At 47.3% G+C, this 16,727-nt stretch overlaps 1 protein-coding gene and 1 pseudogene across 2 annotated transcripts; both read right to left on the reverse strand.

The window, feature by feature from the left end:
• Nucleotides 1-1,306: 1,306 nt before the first annotated feature.
• Nucleotides 1,307-15,814, reverse strand: LOC144138653 (uncharacterized). The gene is made up of 5 exons (XM_077671044.1): nt 15,508-15,814; nt 13,951-14,112; nt 11,461-11,613; nt 5,056-5,172; nt 1,307-2,338 (listed from the first exon to the last, which is right to left on the reverse strand). The coding sequence occupies exons 1-4, from the start codon at nt 15,512-15,514 to the stop codon at nt 5,114-5,116; spliced, it is 381 nt and encodes a 126-aa protein (XP_077527170.1). The 5' UTR covers nt 15,515-15,814; the 3' UTR covers nt 1,307-2,338; nt 5,056-5,113.
• Nucleotides 6,270-9,668, reverse strand: LOC144138652 (uncharacterized; annotated as a pseudogene). The gene is made up of 2 exons (XR_013315924.1): nt 9,398-9,668; nt 6,270-8,842 (listed from the first exon to the last, which is right to left on the reverse strand). The product of XR_013315924.1 is annotated as an uncharacterized LOC144138652 (transcript).
• Nucleotides 15,815-16,727: the final 913 nt, after the last annotated feature.

Here is a 16,727-nt window from a genome sequence, read left to right on the forward strand (position 1 = left end):
CGGGAGTGGTCGCGTGGTTGGGGAGGTCGAAGAATTCTACGCAGCGAAAATATTTTGCTTTAACTGTCCATTTCACATATTTGACTTTCAGACTGCTGAAAAATATAGCTTCCTTTAGTCTTTAAGAAGACCGTACAGGGAAGAATTAGTAAGTCGAGCGAATATTCAAGACCTCGAACAGCAGGATGTCATACGCTGGGTAAACAAACTTCGTTTCCCGGGGGAAAAACCAGGTCACCTTGAAAACAGCAAACAAATATAACTCGACGCATTAGTGTCAGTAAACAAGCATTTGCCGGCAATAATGGAGCGCGTAAAATTAAGATTCATGGTGAAAAAGCAGCGCAAGGAACACAGGGACAAAAAAAGAGTGTACGACGCACAGCGCTGTGCGTCGTCCACTCTTTTGTTCGTCTCTGTGTTTCTTTTGCTGCTTTTTCACCATGAATCTTAATCTGCACCAACTAGCCCAACTTGCCATCTTAAGTCAGTGCAGAAAATGCAGAAACTGAACATTTTTATTTCGCCAGAAAAGAAAAATAAATACGTAATCACAGAAAGCCTAACACATTGTTTTCCCCTATAAGTAAATTCCCACTACGAGTGTGTTTATTCCGTGTATACCAAAGTGTGATTTCGGAAGAGCTCCACCTCTAGATCAACTGAAAAGTTTTTGTTGGCTTCTTTACATTTTTTGACATTCCTCGAAAGCGTTTAGAGACTGAGCAGTATCCGAGAATTGGCGTTGACCGCAGTGATATGTCTTCTGGGCATTGCCATTGCAGCCTGGAAATACTGTACGCAGAAATAAAGATGTTTCTTCTGATTTTACACTGCATATTCAGCCACAGACCTGCATTTATAGCTTATAATGGCAAGCCCTCGCGTTAAATGGGTTATCAATTCAGATTAAGATGCAGACGCAGCTACGTTCGCTCTTAAAAGCTTGACGTTTTTGAAGGAATCGAAGGAAATAAGGATATTATTCATTTAGCCACTTGAGCGCGCAAATTTTTTGTCAATATCTATCCAGCTGCCTCTCTGTAACTCTAAAGCGGTGGGGATCCACACTAAAATTATTAGAACAAACAGGTGTCCACACCGAAATAGAAGCCTTCTACTGCATACCATACCCCTTTTCTCCAGCTCCTTGCCCGTCATTTCTGAAAAACTGCTTTGTAGAATGTACTAAATGACTACTGATTCTCTCGTCGAGCCACACCAGATAAAAAATAAATACCCCAGTCGAAAATGACAACAGAAAAATTTCTGTAGTACGTCGTTTGTCGTATTTTTGGGTGTCGTACAGTCGTACCGTCGTAGTCTTGTCGTACAGTCGTCGTGTTGTGTCGTCATTCTGACATTTGTCGTGTGTAGTATTCCTGTAGCAATTTTGTTGTTTTATCGTGTGTTGTAGTCCTGTAGTGATCCTGTAGTATGTCATAGTCCTGTAGTAAACCTGTAGTGATCCTGTAGTATGTCGTAGCCCTGTAGTAATCCTGTAGTGATCCTGTAGTATGTCGTAGTCCTGTAGTAATCCTGTAGTATGTCACAGTTCTGATGCTCTACTGCGAGAATCATGCCTGTCTTGTCGAAGTCCTGATGCTGTGTTATGTATTCCTGGCGTCTTGCAGTCCTGACCTGTCGCACAATGCATTCATAACAATTCTGTTGCAGCAAATATCAGTATTTTTGAATCCAGCCTAGCACTGTATTTGGGCTATCCACTGTAAGTGAACAGTTAAGACAGCCCAAATATGCCACGAGCCCATGCACAGGCAAACTGAAGAGAATACAAAAATTTTATTTTAGTTTCCTTCATGCACACACAGGTCCAGGCTCGAAAAAACAAGTACAAGTACCATTAGAATTGGCTTGCCGAAGGCTGAAAGTGCACCGTCCCTAACTACACGCATTATGGATGATCCGCGCAATTCTAACGCTGCAAAGTTGTCTGAAGCTGCAAAAACCTTATAGTAAATACACTACATTCCCAGGGAAAAGCCACCAATAGCTACAGGCTGCCACTAATGAATTGTACAGCTGCAGAAAGCCACAAAAAAACTATCAATGCACACCTCATGAAGCACAAAAACGACATTGCAAATTACATCCACCATTAAAAATGTCGCCATTTCTCACAATGACTGTTTAGTATTAAAGCGGTAGAGACACTGGCTCTGGTGTTCACACCAGCCAAATTGGCAAACAAGCCCATGTACCTCCTATCGGCGCAGATCAGCGAAATTCTGCGCGAGATATCTAGCCAGAAGCTTGTGGCGCTTGTGCATTTCAGCTTGCTCGCAGACCTTCACTTGGAGGTAATGCCAGAAGGAACCTGCATCGATAGAAAAAAAAAAAAAAAACGAACATTGACGCAAGACAATGACAGGCAGCACAAAAAGACTGAAAATCATACTGCTAATACTGTGTCCTTAAACTGCGCCATTTTATAAAAGCTAAACACGCTTCTGCATGCTGAGCAATAAGAAGTGCTCTCTATTGCTGATAAAGTGCTTTTCACATTACTGTGCCTATTCAAAAACGTTCAATTTAAACGATACCTTGCAAGCCCCTTTCCACAGTGTTCCTGGCAATTCTGGAACAAGTCAAGCCATTAGGACTTAACTCAGAAAATGTCCTTTCAAAATCAGTTTCGTTTTCATTTTTCAACAAAAACGTGATTTTTGACATGCATTTGCATCGCATGGGTGCAGAAAGGGGAGTGGTCTTTGCGCGTCACTGCTACTAAAGAACAATGCATGCCAACCGTAGGTACTCTGCATCAGCGTTTGGTTTTTTATTATCAGGGCATGAAGGGTGAATCAGATAATTTTTAAATGTCAGGTTTGCAGTCACACAGTAATAACCCCTGAAATCGGCTGAAAATATCAAGCAGTGCCCGTTTGCAAAGTTACTTCACGATTTTAGGCAGTCTTATTGCCTTTGCACACATTGTTCTTAGTTGTGTTGTAGTTCTACTTACCACAGGACCATTCAAACAGTTAACAACAGTTTCGGTTTTGTTTCTGCATCGCGAAATTCATATTTAGTGTTACTCTGCAGTTACTCAACTTCAAGCCTACCTGCCATGGTGCCTTGAGCATCCGCTAAACATCCTCACAAAAAAAAAGCATGCCACTCCTGATTTCCCCCCCACCCTAAAACGTTTTCTGCAATAAGAACTTCCGATGCAAGTCAAAAGATAACGCCCAGTCACCAGATATCAGTTCCGACGAAAAGAGCACTTCAAACCGGCTTTACACACCCCCAGCTGTCCGCCTGCCAGTTTCGTTTCCATACAAGGGTATCTCCAGAGGTCTAGTGCTGCTCCTTAATTGAAATGTCTATTCGGATGGAGTCTCCAATACCTTTTGTACTGTTTCATTTCAAAAATGTTAGGTGCGCTGCAATGCATGAGGCTCATAGTGCTGATCTTTATTATCGCACAACAGCTACTTGGGCAAAGTTTGCGGGGCACGATTTTAGCGCATTGCACCGCATTTCTGTAAGCAAGGCTACAATAGCGAGTCAGAAGGTGATGATAAACCGCAAGTTTGTTTTTAGCGATAACTGACAGTGAACGTCAACAAGCATCAACCACGGAGTTACGTTTTCAACCCCATGCATGTTTTTCCGCATCGCGTGCTTGTCCCGAATACTGTGCTGGCTGTAAATGCAGTCAGTCACTGACAAAATGTTTTTACGTCACACGGGGACACATTGGTGCCTCTGATAATGTCAAATCGCCAGATTTCTTCCAGGGAACCACCCAAAATTGCCCATGTTAAAACGCAGGTTGGACTTCACCGCATGGCACGGGCACCACGCGTGGTAATTTTTTTTATCTTAATTAGTTCTTACCAATGATTTTGCAGAAAAAATTTTTTTCTTGGACCCCTAAAAATCGGTCAATTTTCCAGTGCTAACGAGAGTTAAATTACTACAGCGTGACATCATACTCATAAAACTTTCCCCAAAGAGTTATATATAAGCCAGCTCATAAATCTCTAAGTAAAGTTAAGCAACGATAAAAGTTCAGCAAATTAAACACATTAAAAAGAAAAAGTGCCGATACTGCCTAATGCAAAATTTGCGCGCAGCGTGAACTGCAGTCTTCTCAGTCGAGGTGCGTAGTTGCCGTGTCAATTTAGACAAACAAACTATCAATGCAGACAATCAAAAATGCCTCTGTTTCAGTAACTGACCATTTTGGATTAAAAGGACCCTGGAACACTCTTTAAACAGTGCCAGTAAACCTGCACAATGTTTAGATTATACTGCCAGGAATACCTGAGCCAAATATTACCAGTCCATGTGAAGCGGTGAGCACACAAATCGCGAAAGACGGGGAAAAACCAACCGCGCACTCTTCGCTCTTGGCATGGCCTAAACGATGTCATTGCGGCCATGGCTGTTCAATTGGCTGTCGCTGGTCAACTTTGCGACTCATTTCTCACATTTCTTGTGAGGATTCGCCGTCATCGGCACTGTGTACCAATCTCTTCTATGCCTAAACATGCACGCGCAGTTTGGTATTTCTTTTGCTGAGTGCGCACGGAGTTTGAGTGAAAAACTCAATACTCTCCTTTCAACGAGACCACTAGGCAACAATTGCTTATTGCTTCAAAAACGCTCTACCAGCCTGAGCGCGCGCTTGCAAGCAGGCAGCCATGCCTGCTTTTTTGTGGCACCAAACCAGAATTGACTCCCCCCCCCCTCCCCCACGTTGCAGAGAATACTCCCCAGCCTATGATATGTCCAAGGACGCCGAAGAGAACGCTGCAAGCCGCCCCCTCTCCAGGAGAGAGCACACAGCTTTCGTTGCGTTGTCCGCAGTCGAGTTGAGAGAGAACAACTATGCGCGATTTCTAATCGTGCATAGTTTCAGTGACAGTAAAGGGCTTTTCATAATTCTTGGAAGGGCGATTTCTAGGACAATAGACTTTACCCCAAACTACATTCCGAGTAGTCGATGGCAAGTGCTGCAGGGTCCCTTTAAAACAGTAGAGACACTGGCCTAGGTTTCCCGCAACCAAATTAGTAAACATGTACCTTCTTATTGGTGCAGATCCACGGACCCTCGTGCTAGATATCTCGCTAGCAGCATGTGTCACTTGCTCATGTCCCCTGGTTCGCAGCCCTTCATCTGCAGGTAGTGCCAGAAGGGATCTGCATCAATAGAACAAAACAATACATGTAATGCAAGACAATGGCAAACAACGTAAAAAGACTGCAAATTAGACTGCCAAAACTGTGTTTTTAACCTCTGCCATTTCATAGAACTAAACACAATGGCTCCACATAGATGAGCTGCGAAGCCGGGCGCAGTCGACGAAGTGCACGAAACAAACCACGTTTGTTCATAATTTGCAAGGCAGCATACTTACCAGTCGTTTTACTGAATTAAACTTGGACAGACTCGAGCTTTATTCTAGCAAACAAACATGGGGCTGTCTGTTTCCCTTACTGTGTGCGTAGCACACAACCCAATTTGCTCGACCAGTGAAGACACCAGACAGGTCGCATTTGGCTGTTCGACATCCATGTGTAAGGCTCCACATGTAAGAGGGTGTGAAACCTATAGTTTTGCATGCACGACCTACCCTCCTTCCTCTGGTCCCCACATGTGCATGCGTAAACCAGCAACCGCTTATATGTGTGTGCTTAGCAAAAACGACAAGAGCAAGCGGCACCCAGAAAATGGCTTCACTGGAATAAAACCCGAAGGGGGGGGGGGGTTTGAAACACAGACTGTTTCGCAGTAAAACGAATGCTCCCCGTGCTAAAAAAGTGGTGCTTTTCTCATTTATATTACTGCAGAGCATAACATTACACTCATAAAACTTCTCTCCAAAAGTATATGCCAGCTTGTAAAACTTTCAGCTAAAGGGGCCATGCAGACACATCACAATTTCGGTTCATTCGAAAGATTGCCACGTTAAAATCATAGTGACACCACTTTCATCCCCAAATAAGCTATATAAGTAGGGAAAAAGGGAATGGCCATGCAACCCACTAGCTCATTTCCCGCAACAGAACCTAGATATCCTATGTGCCCAGCTGTGCGATTGGCTGAGGCCGGCAAAAGCAAACACAAATTAGGTACGGCTTGCAAGCTTTCCAAATGAGCTATTTGCACATAAATGCAATGCATATTCATTTTACAGCAGTACGAATGGTGCGAGAAACAATAAAAGTACAAAATACACATAAGCATAGAGATTCAGTAACTGATATGCTCAATTCATGCAATTTAGAACCACTCAGTGGTGGAACAGACAACTGGCTACTTGGAGCAGTGCTTGGAGCAGCAAAAATGTGGATTTGGAGCACCCTTTCCAGCTTTTGGAGCAGGTTATTTTGGACCACTTAAATTGTCATGCAAGGACTGTTACCCAGAGTCAAGCGATTCCTCGACATGCAATTAAACTGCAAAATAAAGAGAACCATACAGACCATAAAAGCACCAAAAGAAGCTTTTAGATGTTTTTGTTTCAAAAATTTATTTCAAGCACAAAAAAACTAATTCAAGAGAACAATTGTACAAGGAGCCTCCCTGCTTTCTGCACGACACTGGACAGGTTTACTTGCTTTTCTGCAAACAATGAAGCTTTGAAAGAGCTTCCGATAGCTTCTTCTGGCCCTCCTTCAAAAGACTTTGACCACTCTGAACATCACCAAAGCACTTCTTACTCATGCCTCTTGAAATGAGGAGGTCAGCGTTACTCAGCATCTTCTTGGCTGAGTCGACTTCAGCCTGCAATTCCTTTTCCTCGGCAGCCTTGCTTGTAGCACTGGAATCACCCGACTTTGATTTCTTTTCGCGTGGCTCTTCCAATGCTTCGCCTTCAAGTCGCTGAATCTGACGTTTCCGAGAGCCCTTCACAGCTCTGATGAGCTCTCCACTCAGGGGCACTGCCGCTGCATTGCGGCCAAATCTTTCCGAGAACGACATTATAGACCGAAGGCCGTTCACACTTGAAATGGAGAGACTAGCTCGGTCCCGAAGCATACGCCTATTTTCACTGAAACCTCTCTCTACATCTGCGTTCCCATGCGAGAGGCTTAACAGCGCTCTCACAAGTGCTCCCAGTAATGGGTACTTCAGTGCACCGTCACCCAGCTTTAGCTCAAAAAATGCTTTGCCAGAACTCATCCAGCCGATCAGAAGGGCTATAGTCAACATTTTCTGTTGCTATAAGGCTGAATTCATCCATCAAAGACGACACCTGGTGAGGTGCAATTACTTGCGGAAGCTCCTTAGCCAAGTTCCTCATGGATGCAGCAGAACCTTCTACTTTGAGAAGGCTTGGGTTCAAGCAGCGGAGGTCCTTCAGTACAGAGTTTCCAAGTGGAAGCCTGGAAAGCAGGTATCCAGCAGCCTTTATATAGAAGCTCCTTGCTCCAACTCGGAACTGTTTCTTTTCATGCGGTGCCCAGTCGGAGAGGGCAGCTTCAGTGTCTGCGCCGATTTCAACATGCTCCTTCCAGTTGGATGGCCGGTCTATGTCAACAAGTTTGAGTTCTTCCCCAGACTTTTCTTGGTAGACTTCCCGGCGCAAAAAACGTCCAAGGACCTTCTTGATCAAAACTTCCATCTCAGAAAAGAGGACGTGTAGCAGTGGCTCCGTTTTCTGGAATAGGGTCAAAAACCCAACAAACAAATCAGTACAGTTGCGCAAGAAAAGTGCCTTGGCCAGAAAAGCTTTATCTGTGAGAGATAGTTTCAGGCGGTTATAGAACACACCACCACGAGCATTTCGATCGGACAGCACCACTTCTTTCACTGCTGGCAGCTGCTGAATCAGCCGGTCAAGAGCGGGGCCAAGTGTCAGCCAACGAGAGCTCACGTGACGAAGGAAAACATTCTCAGGTAGGTTGAGGGCAATCTGGCTGGCTTTCAGACGCTCACTTCGGGATGCAGAGTTCTTGAAGAAGCAGTACGTGTCTACAAGTGCTGCTTCCACATCACTGCCGAAAGCAGCTAGTGCATGCCCAAAGGCATTGTGCACTTTGTGCAATGAACACTCCCCTATGTCAAGGAGGGCGGGGCTGATGTCTTCTTTAAGTCGTCTTTTCAGGCTCTTCATGACGTTTGGTCCATCGCTGTAAAAGCACAACAGGTTGTCCCTTGGCAGGTCTTGTACTGCTTCCTTTACAGCATTGAGGAGAATGTCTGCTGTCGCTGATCCCAGTTGGAAGGATTGCAAATGTTCTACAACAACTCTTTTTTGTCGGTCCGAAAAGTACCTTACCAGCACATCAAGTTGCTGGCAGCGTTGCTCCGGAATCGGCGTTTCGTCCACTTGGATAGTGAAAAATACACCGGGTCTATTCAACTCTTGGACTACGATGTCCTTGAAATACGGGCCCAATCCGTCAGACACAATGTACGAAACTTTCTTTCTGCCACATTGGAAGTTCTTGGCAGTCTGCGAATCAGGGAACATTAGTGGGAAAATGGCGGAGGCTGTGTCTCCCCAAGAGTAGGGTAGACCGGACAGCACAGTGCCAAGGACAAAGTAGGTGTCTGCTGCTGCTGCCCGGTCCATTTCAGTCACTCCAGTTCTTTGACTGAATGCTTCGAGCAAGGTTTGCGATGTAGATGGTCGCTTCAATGTACCATCGTTTCTATGCTTGGCACAAATATCCGTGTGACGCTTGGCTGCTGCATGCCGTTTTAGGGCACTGATTCCATGGTTGGAACAGTTTATAGTACTGTTGCAGAAGACGCAGAAACCTTGTTCTTCACTGCCGCCTTTCCTGCACCATACAGATATGTTGTCTCCATTGCCGTCAGTTTCATTCAGCCAGTCAGGATTGAAAGTGCTGTGGCGTCCTGCACGAAAAGAATGGACGTGAAAAACTCCTTAATGAAAACAAATATAATGAACAAGATCAACAGGCCGTGTCTTGTGATTATCTTCATCCAAACGCAAAAAAAATGGCATGGCCATGTGGACCCATGTCAAAGTGCCAAAGCATGCTTCAGTCCACGACTCAACCCCCCCCCCCCCCGCCACCCCGCGCTCCACAAAAACTAACAAGAAACACAAAGGTCGCGAACTTAGAGCAACAATCCTTTAAAAAATTCAGAGGCAACGGAAAACACTATGGCCTTATGCATTTGAGCATTCCGTTTGGTTGCCTGTTACCTCCCCGTGGCATAGCGGTAGCACGACGACGATGGAAAAAGGCCGCAATCATTGCAACAACAGCGGCACCTTGAATCGTTTAAACTCGTCGTATAATCACGGTTAGCGGGAACACGAGGTTAGCGGGAACACGATTAGCGGGAACACGTGCACGAGACTGCACGTGCACACTCATTTTTACACACTTCTCGCGTGCCAAAGAGCATGCTGCTATTGACCGGGACAAGGAAACTACTCACCTTTCAACTTTGACAGCGACATTTCCGTGAAGAGCCAGGCAACTGATGACTGCAGCACACGTCACATTGAAATATCCGTCACCAGACCACACAAGAAACTATGCACCAGCCCACAGCCTCCTGTATAAACTCCTATGACCATACACTTAAATCACGGTCTCGACGGTCAAATCAGGCAAATGCGTAACGTTGTGCGGTCGTCACAGCCAAACAAGAAATAGAAAACAGGGAACGCTCAGGCGCTACCGCACTACCGCACGGAAAATGGCAGTATGACATTCAGTTTCGCACGGCCGGGCTGGAGGAGCGGCGGGCGCGCACTTTCATACGGCGCAGTCTCTATGCCTGCGCTTCGGGTATAGTTTCCACCTTTCACCGCCGCTAGTTCGTGGCGCTGCGGACCAACCCTCGCCGGTTGACCTTCAGCACGGGCGGGGTAGAGCGGCGGTAAGGTGGCTAGGCGGCGGCGCGCGCGCATTTGCCACTGCCCTAGCCCTGCCGTGGCTACACGTGATACCTGTCCGTGTAAATTTACATGTGCGTCATTAAAATAGGCGACTCCTTCCCCCCTTCTGAATTTTCGGTCTAATTTTCGGTCAAACAGCCTAACATTATCACTCGGAAGCGCCTAATAAAAAAATTGAAAGAAACATTTTAACTCGGGGCACATGAAGAAAAATATGCGAGGCCTTCATATCTTATCAGCGACTGTATTATATGAAAATGGTGCGGCAGGCAGTAAACGCGGCATTTTCCGTGACTGAAATATCAGTTATTTTTCCTTTCGGATGATGCCTTGGTTTGCACGCGCGCAGGGCACGACCAGTGACGCGAATGATTTCCCGCCGAGGGAGATACGGTTATCGCTTAGCTAAACGTGTTTCTGCTGCTCACGCTCCGGTCGGGCTGAGCGGACCGCTGGCAGCGAGCTGCGCACTGTCAAAAACATACAGCTAAAACTCTGAATCATGCAACTGAAGTGCACAACGAGTCTTCTTTTTGGTGAGATATAGCAGCGAAGGCATTTATTGGTACCGGTGATATTCCGCGGCAGATCCAAAACACGTGCGGCAAGTTGTCGGCTCGCTCGGCCAGAGGCGATGCGTCGACTAAGAAAAAAGAGGGTCGGGAGGGTAGAGGGTTGGTTCGAAGCGCCCTCACTCTGTCAAGAATCTGCTGTATCGTTTCCTTGTTGGGGGCGCAGGCCGTATGAAAGCGCACGCTCGCCGCTCCTCCAGTCCGGCCGTGAGTTTCGTTTTCGTTCCCGGTAGAAACCGCCGTTACCCGCTGTCTATTTTGGAGCAGACATGGAGCAAATATTCAAAATAACACGCTTTTGGAGCAGCATGGAGCAGGGTGACCTTATTGGCGCAGCTTGGCGCAATTGGCGCAGCAGTTCCACCACTGTCCACTGGAAATTAGAAGACAGAAACAAAAACTTAAAACGCTATTTCGTATAATGCAAGGGATATTAAAAATACCTACAGACGAGTACATACGCCTTCCCGGAAAACGTAGTGCCAGATTGAATCATGATGCCCCCATTACACCTTTCAACACTCGCACTGACATCTTTCGATGGTCATTTTTTCCGGATGCTATAGAACAATGGAATCGTTTACCCCACCATGTTGTTAATAGTACCGATGTGCAAACTTTTGAAAGAGAAATTGATGCTTATTTTGCCCTGGGTTGAACTACTGCCAATTTGGTTTTCCTGTTGTTATTTGTTCGTATGCTTTGTTATTCCCGTTGTTATTGTTTTGTTTTGGTTTTCTGTTGTACTCACATTTGTACTCCCTCCCTGTTATGACCCTCAAGCGAGGGTTGACAGTATTAATAAATAAAAATAAAATAAAAATAAAAAAAATATTGATGAGCACTGCTGTTGGTACTGGGCACACTATGCTTGTTGTAGCTGCACAGCAGTCCGCCGCTTTCGAGTTGTCTTACGTGACCCTGTTTGTCGAACATACCCCATGTTTTACAAAGCGATTACTTTCTACAGTAGCAAAAACAAGCCAAGTTCTGGGACTAACAGAAAGAAAGCGTTAAACACCTACTTTCTTCACAGCCAGCGCCATAGAGGGCTCGTGCTGGTAGTGCCGCCAGGCTCGTGCTGGCGCAGCTGGTGTCGGGTGCTGGTGGTTCTGCAGGGCTCATGCTGGCAGAGAGCTGCAGGCCATGTCCACTCTTTTCACTCCCTGGAGAGGTGCCTGAGACACATGAAAAAGTGTTGCACTCTTAAAACAATACGCAGTACAGGCAATCAGTTTTAATAAAGGCTGTGGCTAGCGTTCCGTCCAGACGAAACGATATACAAGTGCTAAAGTTCCGTCCAGACGGAACACAACTGAGAGCTTAGCGTTCCGTCCCGACGGAGCCGGCGTGAAATTTGTACAGTTCCGTCTGGACGAAAGCAAAACCGGCTGATTAGACGCCCTGCTCCACCTTCAGATGTGGTGTAGGGGTTGCTCCTCGGATAATGGCAGTATTGTACCGGGTTCGATTCCCCCCGGACATGCTTGGTTTTTTTTTTTTTTGCGTGGTTGCGCCAGCGTTATGCAACAGCTTACTTCTTGCCCACTTTACAATTGACGCGGTGAGAGCAGTCGGTCTTGATTTCGCACTCAACCGGCTGCTCCGCTACCGCTCAATAGAGCCAAGGCCGACGTGTCCATCGCCAGAGTTCCGATCGCCTCTAGTTCGTAATGGTGATTACTAATTAACGGTTCTTCTGGCTAGTCAATGAGCGGAAGCGGTTCATTCAGCTGGGTAAATATCAAGAACGACTGCCCTCACTGCTTGTTGTGAAGCGGGTTTTTTTTTTTTTTTTTGACGCCCGCGTCTTCTAGCTGCCTCACTCAGAAAATGACGCGCGTCGCGCGCGGCAGTGGGAGGAGCCTGCGACTAGCGCCATTGGGGAGGCACGCGCCTCATGGCGGCAGTTTCGAAGCGCTCGACTCAGCCGGCTGGCTCCGCCAGCATAGACCGCCAGAGATTTTAGGCCACCACCCCGGCAGATACTGCATGGGCGCTTTCACTAGCTGTGCGGATGATGTTTTGTAGTACCGTTCTCGCCCAAAATTATAAGCTCCTTTACCGCTCAAGCAACTTCGTGCGTGTCTTGAGCGGCATTTTGAGCGGTCGCTCGTGCTCCCGACACCATAGTTTCCCTACACCACTTCGCGTCCGAAGCCACCGCCATGTTCCTGCCACTGGCCGCGCAGGTCGCAGCGTACCAGTGGTTCCGCTGCAGCGCCAGCGCGCCTGTGGCGTGCGCGGCGCATTTTCGCGGGCAGAAAATGCTCCGTCCGATCGCCTTTCTTGAGTTTTGTAGATTTTTACCCTACCGGTCAAACCACTTCTGCTCATTGACTAGCTAGAGTCACCGTTACGAATCACCATTACGAACTAGAGGTGATCGGAACTCTGGCGATGGACACGTCGGCCTTGGCTCTATTGAGCGGTAGCGGAGCAGCCGGTTGAGTGCGAAATCAAGACCGACTGCTCTCCCCGCGTCAATTGCAAAGTGGGCAAGAAGTTAACTGTTGCAAAACGCTGGCTCAACCACGCAAAGGAAAAAAAAAAAAAAAAAAACAAGCATGTCCGGGGGGAATCGAACCCGGTACAATACTGCCATTATCCGAAGCACAACGCCTACACCAAATCTGAACACGGAGCACGTCGTCTAATCACCCGGTTTTCCTTTCACCTAGACGGAACTGTATAAATTTCACGCCGGCGAACGCTAAGCTCTCAGACGTATTCCGTCTGGACGGAAGCATAACCCGCAGCGCCCCGTTCCGTCTCGACGGAACTTTAGCACTTGTATATCGTTCCGTCTGGACGGAACGCTAGCCACAGCCTTTAATAAATTGCTCCGCTTTTAAAGGAATTTAAAGTTTGGTCAATACCATTCTCAGCACGCACAAAATCGCAAACAAGTCATTCTACATAGGTGCAGATTGTCCTTTTATGAGACTAACAAGTCACTTTTAGGGTTGGGGCTGTATGAAAAATATAGAGCAATAAGTTGTGTTGCCCACTCATAGTCACATTGTTAGCAAGTCTGCTACAAAACATAAAACAGCATTGCCGTGTTCCTGCACTTTCACTGGAATTGCAGTTTTATGAATTTTTTTTTACTAGGCCTTCTCTTCCAAACAATCTCATTGTCAAAATCCTTTACAGCGAGTAAAGCACTTTCAACGGGCAGTAATTTATGCAGTGCCTGCAAAAAGGCCATGGCTAGCAACTAGATAAACCAATAGCTCAAAATCTTCGTATAGAAGCCACGTGACAAGGTCGTGCTGCAGGGCAGTTTTGTTTTCACCCACCCAAAGAAAGGAACCTGTTCAATCAGGCTGTAGGCTCCTTAGATGGTAATGCCACATGTTTGAGGAAGTGAAACCTTCCTGCAACAGTTGACATTGCAGCCAACTAAGCATGATAGCAACTGCAGTATCTGGTACGTTGCTTAGCTCATAATAGTGATAAGAAGCCATGCACACAGATGGAGCATTGTTTACGCACTGGTGAAAAGAACTTGCCGGCCACTCCATGTTGAGTGATCGCAGCCCCCGCATCTCGGCCTCCAATTGCACGACCCTCTTCCTTAAAACTGCTACAGGGTCTTGGTCCCTTGCGGCAGCTCGAAGAATGATGTCGACCTTCGCTGATCTTTTCTCTGCCTTCGCAGTTTTTTTGTCTGCCTGCAATGAGAGGTCAAGAGATAACATGCCATACTTGTTCCGAGCCTCGTCCACCATAATGACACCTATTTAGAGCAACAAGCACACTTCAGTGTCATTTTACACATGTTTAATGATAGTTATGAGATCAACTTTCATGCAAATATTGACTTCCCCTAATAAACATACCTGAAAGCGGTGGCTATTCTAGCGCCTTGGCATTTATGTGCGTCATGTTCGATAAGAGCATTTACAAATAACATTACTGCAGTGGCTGCTGGCAAGACGGCCTTCACAGAAAAACCACGATTTCGAAGCTCGTACAGTCGGCAAAAGACTTGTCTATAACGCGCGAGCGGCGTGCTCTAGACTGCGCGCGAGACACTTAGTGAGAACGCCTGGTTTGACACCGGTAGAATGCGAGCATGCGCGACCCGCATCAGCGCGACGGTTCTTTCCCTTGTCGCTGTGCCCGTGAGAAGCGCTGCCTGCACTGCCGGGCCGGGAAACAATAGCGGAAATGAGCGATTGGTAGTAGAGCGTTGGCTGCGTTTAACTACGCGCAACGCTTTTTTTGCAGCGCCCTACACAATTTAGACAGGAGTGTTTTCCTGTATGCGAGACAACGAACGACAATAGCAGAAAACGCATCGCTGCCGGTGTTTTATAGTAACTAGATATCGGGCCGTGATCGCTTGCACAGTGCACTGAGTATTGTGGCGTGAGCCCGTCAGCAGTGACATGCAAAGCCGAGCCCTGAAACCGGACAGTGGCGCTCAAGGGACTCATGCAGCTATTGGCGGAACGATAACGCAATGAACAGCTGTGCGCCAAGGCTAATGCAGACGAAAAACTCGCACAACGAGCGTTAAGGCGGGTAATCTCCAGTTTTGTTTTCCGGCCCGGCAGCGCAGGCACACAGCGCTTATTACGGTAAAAGAAGGCGTGGAAGCCAAGGCGACAGGTGCAGCGAGGAGGGACACAGCCATCGCGCTGATACGGGCCTCGCATGCACACATTCTACCTATCTTAAACCAGGCGTCATCACTACGTGTCTCCCGCGCACTCCGGAGCACGCCGCTCGCGCGTTAAAGCCTTTTGCCGACTGTACGTGAGAATGTGGCTTGGCGACTACTCGACGCCGACACGAACAATGCAGATGAATTCCTAACCCGACTAACTGGTAGCCAGCACAGTCCTGAATAGAGCGTGTTACGTGGAAAATGTGCAAGGTGGTAATACGAGCCATTTTCTGCGGCGTCGGCGCCATATACTGTGAAGCGGATCTCCGCGCCTTCCGACGGCACAGCCGGCATGCCGATATTCATTCCTTACTTTCTGCGGTAGTGGCAGATGTAAAACTGCTAATGAGCGCTCAGACACTGTTATGCACAATTTAAGGGTAAGAACACTTACCGGTCATGTGAACGATGGTGCCGTCGAATAATCTTCCCGCGTCTCGCTGTCGCCGAGCCAAAACACTTCCCACGCCACGCTCGTAGTCGTCGACGTCCACCACAAAAAAACTACGCTCGTCCGTAGGCCCAACGACTTCTCTTCTACCTTCCAAAACATACTGAACGAAAACGTTACACGGTTACGCTTTGTTACACGGTCACACTACGTGCATACGACAACGATCGACCAGCGCAAGAAAAGAAACGCGGCGTAATGTGCGTTGCCATGTGTGTTGCAACAGTGAGGGCTGCGGCTACGGCTGGCTACGGCTTCAGTCGGCCTATATAGGCGGCGTTGGTTGATGCCAGAAGATGAAGCCGATGAAGCCAAGCGATACATGAAAACTCAATCATTTTGGTTGTAATAATGAACATAATTTATTAGCGGGTTACAAACCTCTTGATAAAAATTAGCACTGTATTAACCAGTGATAGCAGCTTCCAACTTCAGCACGGTTCCAAGGACGGTTCTTTCATGTGTTATCACAGTCTCACAGTCACACTGGTCACACCACAGCACACACATCATTTTATGCACCGTGTTTCTGCACTGTGCTCGGTTGTGCGCTGATTCTCTTTTCTTTTTGCAGTGGTCGGGGCTGCTTTAAGGCCCAACCACATGCAGAGCACTTTCGACGTTTTCTCGCGTCGACGTCGTCGCCAGAAATGCACGGCTACGCGAGCTGACGCCCGAGCGACGCCGATGTCTACGCTCGCCAGATATCGGCGTCGACGCAGCGCGAGAGAGCATCGGAAAGCGGGCGACAGCGTCCGTCTTCGCGTGGTTTGGGGGCATTCCTTTCAGCAGAAAACAATCGATTTATTTTTAACTTGCGGTAATCGGTTGCCTTGAGACAAATTGCCAGCTATTTCTGTTCGCAAGCGCTTATCCATTTGTGGCTTGTTCGGTTTTCAACGGGGAGATCGGGGATCTGCGATTTAAATAAGGGAGCTCTGGCTACATCGCATCCAGTATAAGCATAATGTGGCTTGTCTGCAAGATCGGTGCCTGACGAGCAAGCGTTATCAACGCCAGAATTGTAGCGGCGCATTCCCTTCCATTCGTAGCTCCCGTGGCTTGCGCTGACCGGGGATGTGCGATAGCTTTTCTTGACTCAAATGAAGGACCTGTGGTTACATCGCTCGTAGCACTAGCATTATCGTCCTCGGCTCCAAGAT

The sequence above is a fragment of the Haemaphysalis longicornis genome, unplaced genomic scaffold, assembly GCF_048455015.1.
Source record: "Haemaphysalis longicornis isolate Haplotype H1 unplaced genomic scaffold, Haemaphysalis longicornis Haplotype H1 scaffold_5, whole genome shotgun sequence".
NCBI classification, from domain to species: Eukaryota; Metazoa; Arthropoda; class Arachnida; order Ixodida; family Ixodidae; genus Haemaphysalis; species Haemaphysalis longicornis.